The following is a 16090-nucleotide window of genomic DNA, read 5'->3' as shown; positions in this document are numbered from 1 at the left end:
TCTTAGATAGTGCTATAACTTCTGGATGAAACTGCTTCAAAGTGAATTTAGTGAAGCGAAACTGATTTTGGTGAAGCGGAGCGGTCCCAAACAGGCCCAAAATCTCTAGTTTATTTGCACTGATGGGTCCCAGTTTTGTAGTCTATCACACGCCTCTATTTATTTCCTTTGCTTAGTTTTCCCACAGTCCGAACGTTCATATCCCAAATCTTTTCCGTACTTTTCATTCCTCTGTTTTGACACTCACTCGCGCTATTCCTTCGGGGAGCTCCTACTCAGCGCTTCAAGCGCCCGTTAGCGCTGCTGGTGCTCGCAGGCGCGACGTAGCGGGCCGCCTGCGAGGCGTAGCGGGCCGGCCAAAAATCTGCTGAAAAATCCAACGCGATGAAATCTAGGGTAGAACTTCTCATTTTTTATAAAGCTCTTTAGAGGGTGCTTCAAAAAACTCTAAAAATTGGAGTTGGGTGGAAATTACCCACCACTGCCACCAGTAAGTGGATACCCCTTCGTTTCTCCCACCTCAACCAATCAAATAGATTCTTTCCACCAAATTTTTCATTCTTGAAGCTGGAGCTAGAAGGAAGCCAAACATTTTTTTGGATAGTGCTATAACTTCTGGATGAAACTGCTCCAAAGTGAATTTAGTGAAGCGAAACTGATTTTGGTGAAGCGGAGCGGTCCCAAACAGACCCAAAGTCTCTAGTTTATTTGCACTGATGGGTCCCAGTTTTGTAGTCTATCACACGCCTCTATTTATTTCCTTTGCTTAGTTTTCCCACAGTCCGAACGTTCATATCCCAAATCTTTTCCGTACTTTTCATTCCTCTGTTTTGACACTCACTCGCGCTATTCCTTCGGGGAGCTCCTACTCAGCGCTTCAAGCGCCCGTTAGCGCTGCTGGCGCTCGCAGGCGCGACGTAGCGGGCCGCCTGCGAGGCGTAGCGGGCTGGCCAGAAATCTGCTAAAAAATCCAACGCGATGAAAAAATTACAGAATAAATCAGGAGAAGCAGGACTCGAACTCCAACCGCTAATGTCAACAGCACAAAGTGCTAACCACTGGACCACGCTTGACTTTCTTGTGTATAGGTCTACTTAAGCTCTTCTTCAGTACAAGTTAATTGACTTGAAAAAACTTTCATCTATTCCGAATTAAGAAAATCTCGAATTTGAAAATAGTTCACGAGGTTATGAAAAAAGTTCATCCAATTTGAATGAAAAAAATCACGAATTCAAAAGTAGTTCACTGGGTTTTGAAAAAAGTTCACGGATTTGCAAAAAAATCATTGATTCTAAAAAAAAGTTCACGTATTTGAAAAAAAGTTCATTAAAATTGAAAAAAGTTCATCCATTTTGGAAAAGTAGTTCACTGGGTTTTGAAAAAGTTCACGGATTTTAAAAAAAGTTCATTAAAATTGAAAAAAGTTCATCCATTTTGAAAAAGTAGTTCACTGGATTTTGAAAAAAGTTCACTGATTTGAAAAAAAGTTCATTAAAATTGGAAAAAGTTCATCCATTTTGAAAAAGTTCATCAATTCTCAAAAAAGCTCACAAAATTTAAAAAGAGTTCATTGATTCATAAAAATAAAAATAAGAAATGTTCGCGCATTTGCAAAAGAAAAAGGAAACAAAAGAGAAACAGAGAATAAACAAGAAAAAGAAAAAATACACGGGCATCGCGATCTTTGGAAAGAATCTACTACCACTATAAAAGCAAGAGAGGGACAGATCCAAACAATTATATCCGTCCATCTACAATATCTGATGGCCTATAATCCTTTTGTGTTTAACACAACGAGCCACGCATCAAGTCACTAATCCTCAAATCTTAACCCTGCCCACCCGTTCGAACAAAAACCCCCGCTGCGCACGCACGCCCCGCACCACGATTCCCCATGCCCCGCACCTCCTCCTCCCAACGACCAGAGCACGGCCGGGCATCCGCCGCCGCCTGCCCATCCTCGCCCTCCTCCGCCGCCGCTCCACAGCCGAGCCTCCATCCTCCTTCGCCGTCGCCACCGTGTGGGACTTGCCCACGCGAGGCGGCCACCGGCGAACGTGGCCGCACCCGAAACCGTGGCGCGCTGCCCAATTTGGAACACCGGTCTCTTCCCTGCCGTCGGTGACCTCTCTGCTGCCACGTCCGCCCTCGTCCGGCCATATCTCCTACGGAACAGGCTGCTCCATCCATCGGTACCTAGCCACCATGGCGTCTCTTTCCCTCTCAATCCATCTTCTATTTGTTTTTCAACGGGAGAAAAATGCATCGCACTCTGCAGTCCCTCCTCCGGCAAAGAGCCGCACCCGGCCGCCCCCGCTCCTCTGGCAGAGCCCGCGCGCGACCGCCGTCGTTCCTCCGGCAGAGGCAACGCCGCGCCCAGCCGCCCCCGCTTCCCCGGCAGCGTGCCTCACAATGGCTCCTACGCGCTCCTCCGCCGCTGGACGCCGGCTCCCGCGCCCAGGCGCCGCCCGCTCACGTCCGGTCCACACCTTTCAGCTCACGTCGCCCCGACCCTCCATACCTGCCCGTCGAGCTCTCGGCAAGTGGAGTTCTTCCGGTAAATCATGATCGTTGTGATCAAGTTTTTATCTTCAGTTATATGCTTGTACTGAATTCTTCACTTCGCCCTATGGTTTTAGAGGAGTGTTCTCCATTCAATGACCTGCCTGATAATGGGAATGCAGCCCCATGTGAAAATCTGCGAAAATAACTGAAGAATGACATCCCGAATGTCAGATGATAACATAATGGAACAGGTGTTTTGCTGAAATATTGGTGCCTGTTTCTCAGGAGGATCTCGTAATGCCATAATCCATAGTTTTTCAGTAAGGTGAGTGGTTTCTGGAAGTACAGGCGTCGCATGTCCATGTACTCCTACCATTCACATTATCAAGTGCATTGATGACAGCATCAAGGCCCTCGCCGCCTGCCCGCCTCATCTCGACAAATTTAGAGGCGTGCAGGAGCTGCCACAGCCGCCACCGGGAATGTGGGCGCATGCGAGGCGGCCACTGGCGAACAAGGTCATGCGTGAGCGCGCAGCGCGACGACTCAGAGCTCTCTGACACTAGCATACTGCCGGTCAGTGCTCTCCTGCCAAAGTCTTATTACTGAATTTCAAAATGCTTGCACAATTTCTATATCAATGAACACGAACAAGCAGTGAATGGATTTCACCCCTATCATCTTTTCCTGAATACAATTTCTATATCAATGAAAGGACATACATTTTCTTTCTATTTTTGGTTCTCGTGGCACATGTTGTCCATATTCTACGAAGATTTGATATAATGTGCTCCTATGCACCACTCCAGATAATTTGGCACTTCAGATTTTGTTGGTTCATTTGCAAACACATTTCTGGGGACACATGATCTGTTTGGTCACATGCATGCTTCTCATATTAGTACAAATGAAAATGTTTAAGGAAATCTGGAGGTGAGCATCATAACATATTTCTTGATGATTCCGATGTTTGACAATTTGTATGAACAAATTGGAGTGGTACATGCACATTGTTGGAATTCTGTTGCTATGCTACGAACCTGTCAATTTATCCACGAATTGTAATGTTCATGTTGCCCCAGAATCTTGGATAAATTAATTTGTTTTCTGGTCGAGTTATGATTTTCAGTGCAGAAATAAATTAGAAATGGTTAGTCTGAGGATAAATTAATTTTGGACTTCAGGTTCTTGTCTTACTGAAATACATTTGAGATTTTTAGTCAATTTTGGGATAGGAAGTGATTTTCTTTAGTCATGCAAAATTTGGTGCAGAGTCCCAATGGAATGCTGCCAGGAATCAACCGTTAGTTGGTGAAACAACATCTTCAAGGTCTAGGGTAAAGTGGGAGAGATGCTACACTTACGCGCAGATTTCTATGGAATAAGTTACACACTGATGCGTTGAATCTTGATTGGAAATCTCGAGAGGGTGTGACCCAGGCCCTGAAAATCAGGGGGGAGTGGTTAGTGCAGGGAGGAGTCCGTAAGTGGGCTCCTGTAGGTCTTGCCCATAAGTAGAGGATTTTCGGGTGGCCACTAACCTGTCTCCCTAACAATTTACTCTCTTCCTGTGTAGAATCTGGTGGATGACAACAAATTTAGGCTATGGACAGATGATTTCAAAGATTACCAAATTATTTGAGATTACCCACATAATAATTCAGAAGAGTAGTACTTTATCTTACTACCATGAGAAGTTCATCACATGGTTGGTAAGTTGGCATTAACTCTTTTTCTCTGAATCTCCTTTCTTCCTTGATTCGTAAGCCTCAGAGTATCAAACTTTGAGTATTGTCCAATAACAGCAGATGAGACTGAACACCCTGATGTGTTGTTGGAGGAGGTGGTGATCCGGTCATGTTATGCCCATTAGGAAATATAAGGAGCTGAACTGGTCTTTTTGGTGCGTGGCTGGTCGTGGTGTTTCTAGGAATGCCTCTGTGGCAATACACAGGTGAATGATTTCAGCGGTATTTCTTCCATGAAGTGTGGGGTTCACTCCAGCTATTGGAAATATTCGACACCTAAAAGTAGGTTTGCTTTCTTCTATACATGTATGTAGTGTGCATGATTTGTAGTAAAATGCAATGAAAGTTGGTGATAACTCAAGAAACACCAACATGTAGTACATGGATTTTGTCTGGTGTGAGAACAAGTCATACATTTAATACCATTTCTGTAGGAACGAAAACACCGCCATTTCTATTTTTCTGTTTTTTTACAACAAATAATGTTACATTTCTGGATAATCAATGTAGGGAAATCTGATTGTTACTTTGGCTCCTTTATACTTTTGCTTAGATTTTTAGTAGTTTAGAAAGCAAGTCTCACATTTTTCACACAGGTTTTCACTCCATACTTGGGTATGTTCTGCTTATGGGTAATGGAGGGATTCACAGACTTAATGAAATTCCTACCACTGTTTGCTTGATTAGTACTCCCTCTGTAAAGAAATATAAGAGTGTTTAGATTTTTAGTGATCTAAACACTCTTATATTTCTTTATGGAGGGAGTATATTCTTAGTACAAAACAGAAGAATGCTATTTTATGGTCACCTACAATAAAAATTCTTTCTTTTACCTACATTATCATTTCTTATTCTTCTCTCTTTAACACGAATATGCAAAGATAGAAGATAAACTCATGATCTACTGTACTGACTGCAGACCATCCTTTTCAATCAACAGGCTGGTACGAGATGTTAAAATGGGTTCCTATTTGTCTACCATCATTCTTCTATTTCAAAAGTGTTAATTTCATCGATTTCTTGCTTATATGTATATTGACTGCAGATTGGCTGAAATTTCAGTTGGCAAAACCCATGATCCAATCCATGCTTTGTCTTATGCTACTGCTGGCCTTGTCCTTCCAAATAGATAAATGCATGATGGACCTGTGGTAGCTCCTGCAGATGCTTACATGTTGTCAACATTAGATGATGATTTGGTTAGTGACTATTTTAAAAAAATCTCAATCTAACATGTACACTATATTTGCATGTTAATTTTGTTTTTGAATTGGCTCATGGGTGTATTTCATATGTGTGTTGGCCGCGTGAAGTTGCAAGTTTCTTTTTCTTACATAAGGGGATATTGATCGCTCTCACTGTAGCCTTTGCAAAATTTTCTTCTCTGGGACTAAGCAAAGATGCAAGCTATGCCAGTCATGGTGTTCTTTTAGTTGGGTTCATATGGCTTTAAAAGATTATTTATTTAAAGGTATGTAAATTTTGGATCTATAGTGATTTTCTCTATTGAAGAAGACATGGAAATTCATAGTTTATCAGTTTACATTCTTTGTAATTTATCAATTTAAGTGAAATACTTGATGTAATTATAAACATATGTGAATTTCTTGTGCTTTCGACATATTCATTTTGATTATTATTAGTTGAAACCTTAACTTTGAAATGTTGCCTAGAGCTTCAACATTCTCTCGGGAGAGACACGTGGCCCTGTTAAACTTTCAATCTGAAAGAACTGTAGTATGTTGTCAAAGCTTATTTTATCAAACCAAGTGTTAGAGATATATTTGATAGTTAGGGATTGTCCGGGATTAGATAAGAATTTTTTCCATCGCATCTCTTGTAGGCGTTTTGTCCTTTAAGTCTTGTACTCAATATGTACTCACCCTCGATGCTCAATAATATCATCCACTGCGTTATGCCAATCATCTCCCCTCTATTCCTCTTACACTAAGGGTATTTAATTCATGTGAATCATCTCTTTGCAAGATGAATGATTTAGCTTCCTCTCTATCTTTATGTTTCACTCCAAATCAAAGCTGTGAAAAGGCTCCAGCAAAATGCACTGTAATTGTCACTTTTAACAAATCAAAAGAGCTCAGTGCATACAAATTCAGGAGACCCCCCAAGGCCCCAGTTCAGACGCTTGCACTAGCTCTAAAGAGCTAGGAAAATTCAATGTAGCTATAACGTGTTGAGAGATTGACCCATGAATGTTACTCCCTCCGTTCCTAAATATAAGTCTTTTTAGAAATTTCAAATGGACTACCACATACGGATGTATATAGACATATTTTAGAGTGGATTCACTCATTTTACTCCGTATGTAGTCACTTATTAAAATATCTAGAAAAACCTATATTTAGGAACGAATGGAGTATGAAACAAGCATGTAGGGTGCAATGGATTCTTCTGCGAGTGAGTGGACACCATCACGTGGGCAGAGCCGCGGCCGTCGCGTCGGGGCAGCTGCGCTCTTAGCTCGCATCAGCTTCGGCAACCGGCTCGCCCAACTCCTCCGGGGCATCTTTCCATGACGTTAGAAGGTAGGCTGGCTGCCGACACACCTCCATGTGGCACTGGCGCTCCCTTCGACTGCTTCGACTCCCTTCGGCAGTGGCGGGGCAACTTCTACAAAGTAGAAACATATGGGCAAATAATTTACTTATAATTATTGAGAGGGGTTATCTACAAAACATGGCTATTTTTTTAAATAATACATTTTTTATTAATTTTCATAAATATTATGCCGGATAAAAAAATTTCAAAAATAATACACCGTCGGCCCGCTGCAGGCCGACTGGGCCTAGTCGGCCCACAGCAGGCCAATTGGATTCCAGTCGGCCTACAGCTGGCCGACTGGCCCCTGTCGGCCAACTGTGGGCTGATTGCGTCCTGTCGGCCCACTGTGGGCTGATTGCGTCCTGTCGGCCCATTATGGGCCGACTGGAGCTAATTGGCATAAAAAATATATGTTTAAAAAATGTTAATCATGTAATTAAAAAATGTTAGACGTGTATAAAAAATGTTCCTCATGTATACCAAAAATGTACAATATATATGCAAAAATGTTGACATAAAAAATATGTTTTGAAAAGTGTTAAGCATGTATTTAAAAATTGTTAAATGTGTGTATAAAAAATGTTCCTTATTTATACAAAAAATATAGAATGTGTATGAAAAAAAGTTGATACCAAAAAATTATGTTTGAAAATTATGTTTGAAAAGTTGACATTTTTTCAAATACATGATTAAAAATTGTTAAATGTGTGTATAAAAGATGTTCCTTATCTATAAAAAATATATAGAATGTGTATGAAAAAAAGTTGAAACCAAAAAAATATGTTTGAAAAAAATGTTCCAGTTCCATACAAAAAGAGCAACCAATCATATTTTTTTCACAACCTTGATTTATTTTTTGTCACCAACTCACCAACATAATTTTTTGGTGTCAACTTTTTTTCATACACATTCTATATTTTTTGTATAAACAGGAACATTTTTATAAACATATTTAACAATTTTTAAATACATGATTAACACTTTTTAAAACATACTTTTTATGTCAACATTTTTGCATATATATTTTACATTTTTTTATACATCAGGAACAATTTTTTATACACATTTAACATTTTTTAATTACATAATTAACATTTTTTTAAACACGTAATTTTTATGCCTATTTTTTTGCAAAAATAATTAGCCCACAGCGGGCCAATTAGCTCCAGTCAGCCCACAGTGGGCCGACAGGACCCAATCAGCCCATAGTGGGCCGACAGGGGCCAGTCGGCCAGCTGTAGGCCGATTGGAATCCAATCGGCCTGCTGTGGGCCGACTAGGCCCAGTCGGCCTGCAGCGGGCCGATGGTGTATTATTTTTGAAAATTTTTTACCCAGCGTAATATTTATAAAAATTAATAAAAAAATGTATTATTTAAAAAAAATTAGCCAAAACATGCTTAAGTGGATGGTTAGGATGCCCACATGTGATATGCCACCATCATTGCCGATCCAATGCTCTACATAGAAGTTTTCATATTTCACTGATCATGGATTTTCACCAGATACGTCGCCCAAGAAAAAATGTATAGGTATATGATTGATGATTATAATGTTTCCTTCCACTTGAATGAGGTAGCTATGTTGTTTTGATGTAAAAAAAAAGATAGCTATGTTGTTTCACAAAAAATTTGAAATTTAGAAGTTTTAATATCTTTGACTAAGTATATATATTAATTAGGACATGCATTGCACGTGCAAGCTTACTAGTAAGAACAGGAAAACGAAGTAAACTATCACAGGCGTGTTGTTGTCCGAGTGGTTGCTGCGTTAGGTCCCTGGTTCGAATCCAGAACAACGCTAACTTTTTATCAGCTTTTTCTAGAAAGAAACCGGAAGATGGGCCAGGCCCAACTAGCCGCGCCCTGCAGGCGCCAGTTTGCGAGCGGGCGCATAAGCGCCAAATAGGATTCTCTAAAAAAAAAAAGCGCCAAATAGGATTCGCCATTCCTTCGCCTGGTTACATTCCTATTATTTCTTTACACGTTTCCTTTCCGTTTGGTAGAGGCAAAAAATAGGAGCGATCGCCGACGGGAATCGAACTCCAGACCTCCCCTTCGAGTTTACATGCAGCTACCACCGTGCCACGCAGCTAGACGTGCTCACTAGCATGCTTTCATGTCTTTTCTTATTTGATCTATCCTTTTACTTTTCCCTTCCTTTTTGCTTTATCGTTTTCGTTTTCGTTTTTCGTTTTTCTTTTTATTCTTCCTGCCTCGATGATTTATTTTTATTATTCTTGAACCTTTTCTTCAAATCGGTGAATTTGTTTCAAATCCGCTGAACTTTTCTCAATTTCAATGAACTTTTTTCAAATTTGATGAATTTTTTTCAATTTCACTGAACTTTTTTCAATTTCAATGAACTTTTTTTCAATTTTCATTGAACTTTTTTTTCAATTTCAATGAACTTTTTTCTAACTTAGTGAACTTTTTTTCCAAATTAAGTGAACTTTTTTCGAATTTAATGAACTTTTCTCATGTAGATGAACCTTTTTCAAATTTGTAGATTTTTGGTGAAAATCCATGAACTTTTTTTTTCATTTTCTATGAACCTTTTTAAAAATTGATGAACTTATTTTCAAAATCCATGAACCTTTTCTAGCCATAATTTTTTTTGTTCCCAAAAAATTGATGCGATTTTTATGTGCAACAAATAGCGTCATGACAATGTTATTTCTTTGTTTCGCGCTGAATCTAAGCACTCACGGCCGGTAGGTCGAGTGGTTAGCGAGGTGTGGACGTGTAGTGATCTGGCTGACTTCGAATCCTGAGGTATCCACTTTTTGCGGGATCCTATTTGACGCCCGCAGGCGTCAAAAGGATGAGCCTTCGCTGAAGAGAGTCACCAGTTGGGCCGGCCCATGTACGGATTTTGGTTTCGCTGCTGTTTCCTTGTTTCTTCGGGTTTTTTTTTTCGTTTTTGGCTTGCAGAGTTTTCACTCTTGTGGCTGGTTTTCAGTTGTTTTGTTCCGATTTTTTTTAGTTCCTTTTTTCTTTTCATTTTTCTTTCTTTTTTACGTTTTATTTTTATTTTCTGTTTCTGTTCTTCTTCTCTTTATTGCGTATTATATAAAAATTTCACCGCATATTACAAAAATCTTCATCGTATTAAGAAAATGTGCATCGTATATTATGAAATAGTTCACATTGCATTATCAAAATGTTCATCATGTATTAAATAAATGTTCATTGTATATTATTAAATTGTTCAACATATATTAGAAAATGTTCGTTGTGTATTTAAATTTTGTTCATCGTATATTAGGAAATTGTTCAATCTATACTATAAAATGTTCATTTGTATATTTGAAATTTGTTCAGTGTATTTTTACAAAAAGTTTCACCGTATTTGAAAAATTGTTCAACGTATATTGTAAAGATGTTTGAAGATTTGCCGCTGTCCTTTCACTTTTAGCGTGGCGCTGTGATTATGTCGTTCGAGGTCGCTAGCCCGGCTGGCTAGCCTCGCTGCAATCAACCGTGAGGTCGGAAGCTCGATACCGCATGAGCGCTTCTATTTTTTCCGAATTTTTGCTCACCGCTTGATAACTGGGCCGGCCCGTGTGCGCACCGCTTCAGCGAAGCCGCGACGTTCGGACGCACACGGGCGGCGTATAGGAGGTCTCCCACTTTTTTGGGGGGGTTTCTGCGTACGAAGCGTTTCCTGGGCCGGCCCAACTTGGAGGCCGCGTGGGCGCCGGTTCTGCTAGCCGGCGCTTAAGGCGCGGACTAGGAGCTCCCTGCAAACCGAACAGGCCCTAATTAGTTAGCTGGGCTGAACCGAAAGCTTAGGGCCCAAATCTGGGTGGATATGTGCATCCATTTTTTTTTGAAGGGAACACGATGCATTCCATTAAGTACAAGGGCTGGACAAATAGCCAACAACATCGTCATTTACAAGGTCTGGATACTGGCCGAGCCAAATCTCGCATTTGGCAACTCCTAGTTTAGCATCATACGCAGCTAAACAATGTGCAACTAAATTACAAGTCCAAGGATAAGATACAACAGTTACATCATTGAAATCCACTCTCACTTGAAACTTAATATCTTTGAAGATAGCTCATAATGCAGAAAGATCATAGTCTTCATTGCTCACCGCTGTCTTCACTTGCACAGAGTCAGTTTTCACAATCACTCGGTGGCAACCCATCTGGATGGCTGTGTTAACGGCATGAGACTCCAGCTGCTATTACCATACTAAAATTGTTCCTGATAACAAAGCCCCAGCCTCCAGAATTTGATTCCTTCAGGGAGGCACCATCAGTGTTGACTTTCAAGATTTGCGGTGGAGGTCCGGACCATCTTTCCTTTTGCTGATATTCATGTATTCTCCCTTCTCGCTTTACCTTCGAAAATTGCATACAAAGATAGCCAATAGAATGACAGATTTCATCAGAAGGTTTGGTTTCATTTCCCGCATTTGCATCCAATTTGGAAGTGCCGTAGTGATGATTTCTGTTTTAAACATGATTGAAGTTTTCAACTTTTTTGTAGGTTATCTATGACTACAAGGTTCTTCACTTCAGCGTGCAGAGAAAGGGGAGTCTCTGGCCTTTGGGTGCATCCACTTGAGATGATATACAGGATTTAATGGTGGTTGGTCTAGCAACAGGATTAGTGAAGCATGCGTGCCTCATGTAATCTTTATTGTGTTGGTTGTCTCAGCCTTGCTTAATTTTGCAGCTTGCAAGACTTTGTGAACTTGTGATAAGAGTAACTGTACATCAATCAATGTTGTTGAACCTGCTTTTCCAAAGCAAAACAATAAAATCTTCCTATTTGCAAGTTTGTGTTGGTACTCAAGTTTAGTAATGTAACTTGAGACAACATATTTTATTACATACGATTACTGAAATGGTCCACCAAAGACACTAGACCGGAGCCAATGCCGTTCCTCAGTCACAATTGAAGCCGGGAGAACCGTCCTGACGACGCCGTCTTCTAAATCATGCATGAATATATTCGTAACCGACTTCTCTCTGGAAGACAATGACTTCATATGGGCTACCTTCCTCTTCCTCGAGCTGTCGGCGTCGATCGGTGTCGAGCCACCCCACTGGCTTGGATAGAAGGTGTAGACTTTCCTCTTGCCTTCCTCCCTCGCAAGGATGGAGCGACCTCTGTACAGAAACCAGCTGCAACCATCAAGCTCCGTGTCATCTAGAGGTGACCACTCCAGTGCTTCAGCATCCAGCTTGAAGAATTTGAAGTCGCAGAACCGTCCACGAAAGCGACGGCACGAGATGAGCACAACTTCTTCACTGGATGCCACAAGGAAGTGAGCATCCCTTTCGTTCCACCCCTTTGAAAGAGCGGTCCTCCTCCAGCTCATCTCCGTGACGTCGAAGATCAGGATCTTCCCATGGTAGTCGACGCAGACGGCCTGCTTCCCGAGCAAGACGGCATCGATAATGAGGGTGCACTTGATGCGTCTGTGTGGATCCAGCGGTAGGTGGGAGCCATCCTCAATGTTCTTGTAGACGCTCCAGTATATGTCCCCAGGGCAGGCAACATGGACGGTTGGGACCCCGGAGATGGTCTCAATGCACACGACAACCAGAGGCACCTCACTGGAGCCGACGTAGAAAACGAAGAGCCCGTCAATGACAGAAGGGCACGCCGGCAGCTCCAGCCGCCTGCCGGTGCTGGCATGCACAAGGAAGATGGTCTGCTCTTGCTGCTCCTGGAAACCATGTTGCTTGTGCTGGAGCATGAGCAGCCACCCGCCATTTTCGAACACGCAGGTGGCATCTGCGAACGCCACGCTGATTATGCCACGGATCTTCTTGGTGGAGGGGTCAAACAGGAGCTGCTTCTTCTTGTTGCTTTCAAAAATAAACAGAGCCAAGGGTAGCTTCGCTTGCTGGGAAGAAGCCAGCAGGGCATCCTGCTCCATGATGAAACCCAATTTCTTACCAGATATCTGTGGGTGAGGAACAATCGATTAGTGTAATGGAAATTCTAGCTCACAGTACGTATGACACGACAAATACAGACTAGGCAATTGGGAAAAAAAGAACTAGGCAAAGACTGGCCGTAAATAGAATGATAGGTCCTGCGACAACAAAAAAACTGTAAATAGGACAGCCACCCGCCCCAAAAAAACACGGTAGCAAGCAGAGCACTGCAGGTACGTCAAGGAAGCATGATATAGAAGAGACGTGCTATATATGAAACTTGAAATAAATGAAATAAGTTAGCAAATCAGTTTTCATCGTAATTTAGCAATGGTCTTTAAATATAAAATTGAGCATATACGGAGTATTCAGGAAGCAAAACTTCAAATAAAGGAGCAATCTGCTTGCCAGTTGATTAAAATATAATTTGATATAAAACAGCATAGTCACAAAAAGAAGAACCTATGCCAAAAATTGAGCATGAGAAAATGTCTGTTATCAATTTATTTGCCTCGGATGACCAGGCTACATATATAGACAACTAGAATAAGACCATGGGGGCATGATTATCCAATCAGGAAAACACAATTCAAACACTCATAGTGATGAGGCGGGCAAAAAAGAGAACAGAAAGTTTATGTATGAGATATCAATGCTTAGATTTAATCCTTGGTGGAAAGTTTCTCAGAAATTATAAGTGGAAACACAAACAACAATGGATGAAAAGTAGTAAAAGAGGAAAATTTGGAGATTAGTTCAAAATTATATGGTTTTGCATGGTAGGGAAACTAGACTTGGTGCCCAATAGTGACATGTTGTTCCCACTCAGATGTCTTCTACAATAATGATAACTTAATATAAATTTTTATAGAATTTGATCATGTTTACCAAGACACACCTTTCACTGCAGTCTTTTTATTTCATTTTAAATAATAATCAATGGTAATGTGGGAGCTGGAAAACATGTTTTGGCCGTGGAAAATAGAGACTGGTCAAGAGGAGAAATATCAAGATCGGCATGGAATTATATGGCTTTGCATTAAACACATAATTTTCAGCAAATACCAATGGTGTTCCCTTGAGATGCACATTTGGGCTACTAACTTCTCCAATAGTTAAAATGCCATATCAATGCGAATATGAAAATAAAATTGAAAACATCATTTTACCAGTACCGGCAAATACTTGCAAACAGTGGCGGAGCTACGGCCAATTGTTGGGTAGGCCAGGCTCAGAAATTACACATAACACCTCGTCTTTAGCCCAGTTTTTCTGTCTTCCTTAACTATTTTCAGCTGGGCTTCGCCCCAGCGTAGCTCCGCCAAGCGCTTATTACAAATTAGAAATATAAGACACAGGTGAAGTACGGATACAGATAGTGGTTAAGAAAAAGGTGCGAAGATCCATTCATGTCAGTTACATAATAGGTCGATTTAGTTTTGAAACATCGTCAACAATGATATGTTGGTTCAGATCCGAAAGCTATATAGAAAATTACATTACGACAACAAGAAGACGTGCAATCATATATATATGACATGTACTAACAAGATAAAATAATTCCAATACACCCAGTGATTAGGTGGATGGTGGAATCTAAAGGTTTGGATGTATAGTCATCAATTTTTAGAATTTTCGGTGAAAATCCTAAAATTATACCATGCAAAAATAAATGTAGAGGGGTCAGAAGGAGTGGAATAGATGAAGCTAGAGACATGGTTGTTTCAGTCATCTGTTCTCACACATCAAGATTGATACAAACAACTTCACAAAGAAACTTTGATTTTTATATTAGTTTTATCATGTTTGTATATATAACATGTACTAATAATTTTTTTTTGCGATACAAGCCCAGTAATGAGGTGGATGGTGGAACCGATCAAAAGGTTTGGATATGAATCGGCAATTTTTTAGAATTTTCTCTGTGAAAAATCCTAAATATATATTGGTGCAAACATAAGTGTGGAGGGATAACAAGGAGTAGAACAGGGGAAACTAGAGACCCTGGTTCTCTAGAACTTTTGTTCCCACACATCAGGATGGATACCAACAACTTTACACAGAAACATAGATTTGTATCAAAATTTAATCATGTTTTATAAAGATAGACATTTAATAAATTAAGCTATAAGTGTGCTACATGATGCTAATATCTCATCGAATTAAATGAAAAAAGACTGGTAGAGAAATAAGACCAATAGTAAGTCTAGCCACGCAAATGCATGGGCCAGCTTGCTAGTTCTACAGGATCCAGCTCCCTGACGTATGGCACGTGCCATTGGGCCACTGACATGTGGGTCCACATGCCACCGGTCGAATGGCACCCTGACATATGTCAGGGATCCTCGTCCAGTTCAAATTCCTAAATATAAGATGTTTTCGCAGTTCAAATTAAAATAAGCAGGAAAGTTCAATCTGAGCGCTGGAAATTAGCGGATGCTACAGACTGAATCGGACAGAACAGACCTTCAACCAATTCGCTAGAGCACTCTACTCTTAAGTAGTTTTCTGAGAGCCCTGGATAAAATCTGGAAGTAGCTAATGTACACATGAACAAAGGCGGGGTGAGATGGGAAGAACCTCGGGGGTGGCGCGATTCGATAGCGACGGTGAATCGGAGAATCTCCCCTGACCAACGCGCAGACTGCCCCTGTGCCGGGCGGATGGCCGGCGGATCCCTCACCTCGTCTTGCCGCGTTGGGTCAAAAAGAGGCGGCGAGCAGGACTAGAGATTTGGACGTGAGGGGAACTCGGCGCCGGAGCCGGAGCCGGCGCGGCAAGCGGGCAGTACCTCTAGAGGGAGGAGGCGATTCGGTGGCCTTTCGTGGCGTTTAGGGTGAACGAAAACTCGTCAGTTTCGGGACGCCAAATTTGCAAGGATTTTGTTTCTCTCGGACTCCTTATATGACCCCATGGCCCCACCAAAAAGAAAGAAAAATCATGTTTGACTCGGAGCCGGAGTCTCGTAAAGACTTTGGTTCAAATGATTATTTTATCGGGCAACTCTACGCGTCGGATCCGCCGCCTCGCGAGCCGTAGGGTCAGACAGATTTATTGACTGAGTGTCATCCTCTATTATTGCAACACAGGTTGTGTTGTGAAAAATTTCTGCAACATGAGTCATGTTATAGAAATTTTTGCAACATAGGTCAAGTTGCATTTTTTTTCTCTCGAAATTTTTTGCAACATAGGTCAACATGGTAAAATAATTATTTTTGCAGCAAAAGCTCAGTTACAGTTTTTGGCCTTGTTTCAAATAAGAAATTGCAACTGATCTGACAAATTGAGCGACTGAGCGTCATCCTTTTATCATTGCAACATAGGTCATGTTGCGTGAAATTTCTGTAACACGAGTCATGTTGCAGAAATTTTTGCAA

General features: G+C 41.1%; 1 protein-coding gene across 1 annotated transcript; it reads right to left on the bottom strand.

The window, feature by feature from the left end:
* Positions 1 to 11540: 11540 nt before the first annotated feature.
* LOC119340718 lies at positions 11541 to 15568 on the bottom strand. The gene is made up of 2 exons (XM_037612640.1): positions 15294 to 15568; positions 11541 to 12739 (listed from the first exon to the last, which is right to left on the bottom strand). Exon 2 carries the CDS (start codon positions 12710 to 12712, stop codon positions 11663 to 11665), a length of 1050 nt encoding a protein of 349 aa, XP_037468537.1. The 5' UTR covers positions 12713 to 12739; positions 15294 to 15568; the 3' UTR covers positions 11541 to 11662.
* Between the last annotated feature and the right edge of the window lie 522 nt (positions 15569 to 16090).

This window comes from Triticum dicoccoides, chromosome 7B (assembly GCF_002162155.2).
Source record: "Triticum dicoccoides isolate Atlit2015 ecotype Zavitan chromosome 7B, WEW_v2.0, whole genome shotgun sequence".
Lineage (NCBI taxonomy): Eukaryota > Viridiplantae > Streptophyta > Magnoliopsida > Poales > Poaceae > Triticum > Triticum dicoccoides.
This window is presented reverse-complemented; position numbering and strand designations above follow the sequence as displayed.

What these genes read in the sequence shown, in the direction of transcription:
- LOC119340718 (XM_037612640.1), bottom strand. Translation starts at nt 12,712, where the DNA reads ATGGAGCAGGATGCCCTGCTGGCTTCTTCCCAGCAAGCGAAGCTACCC.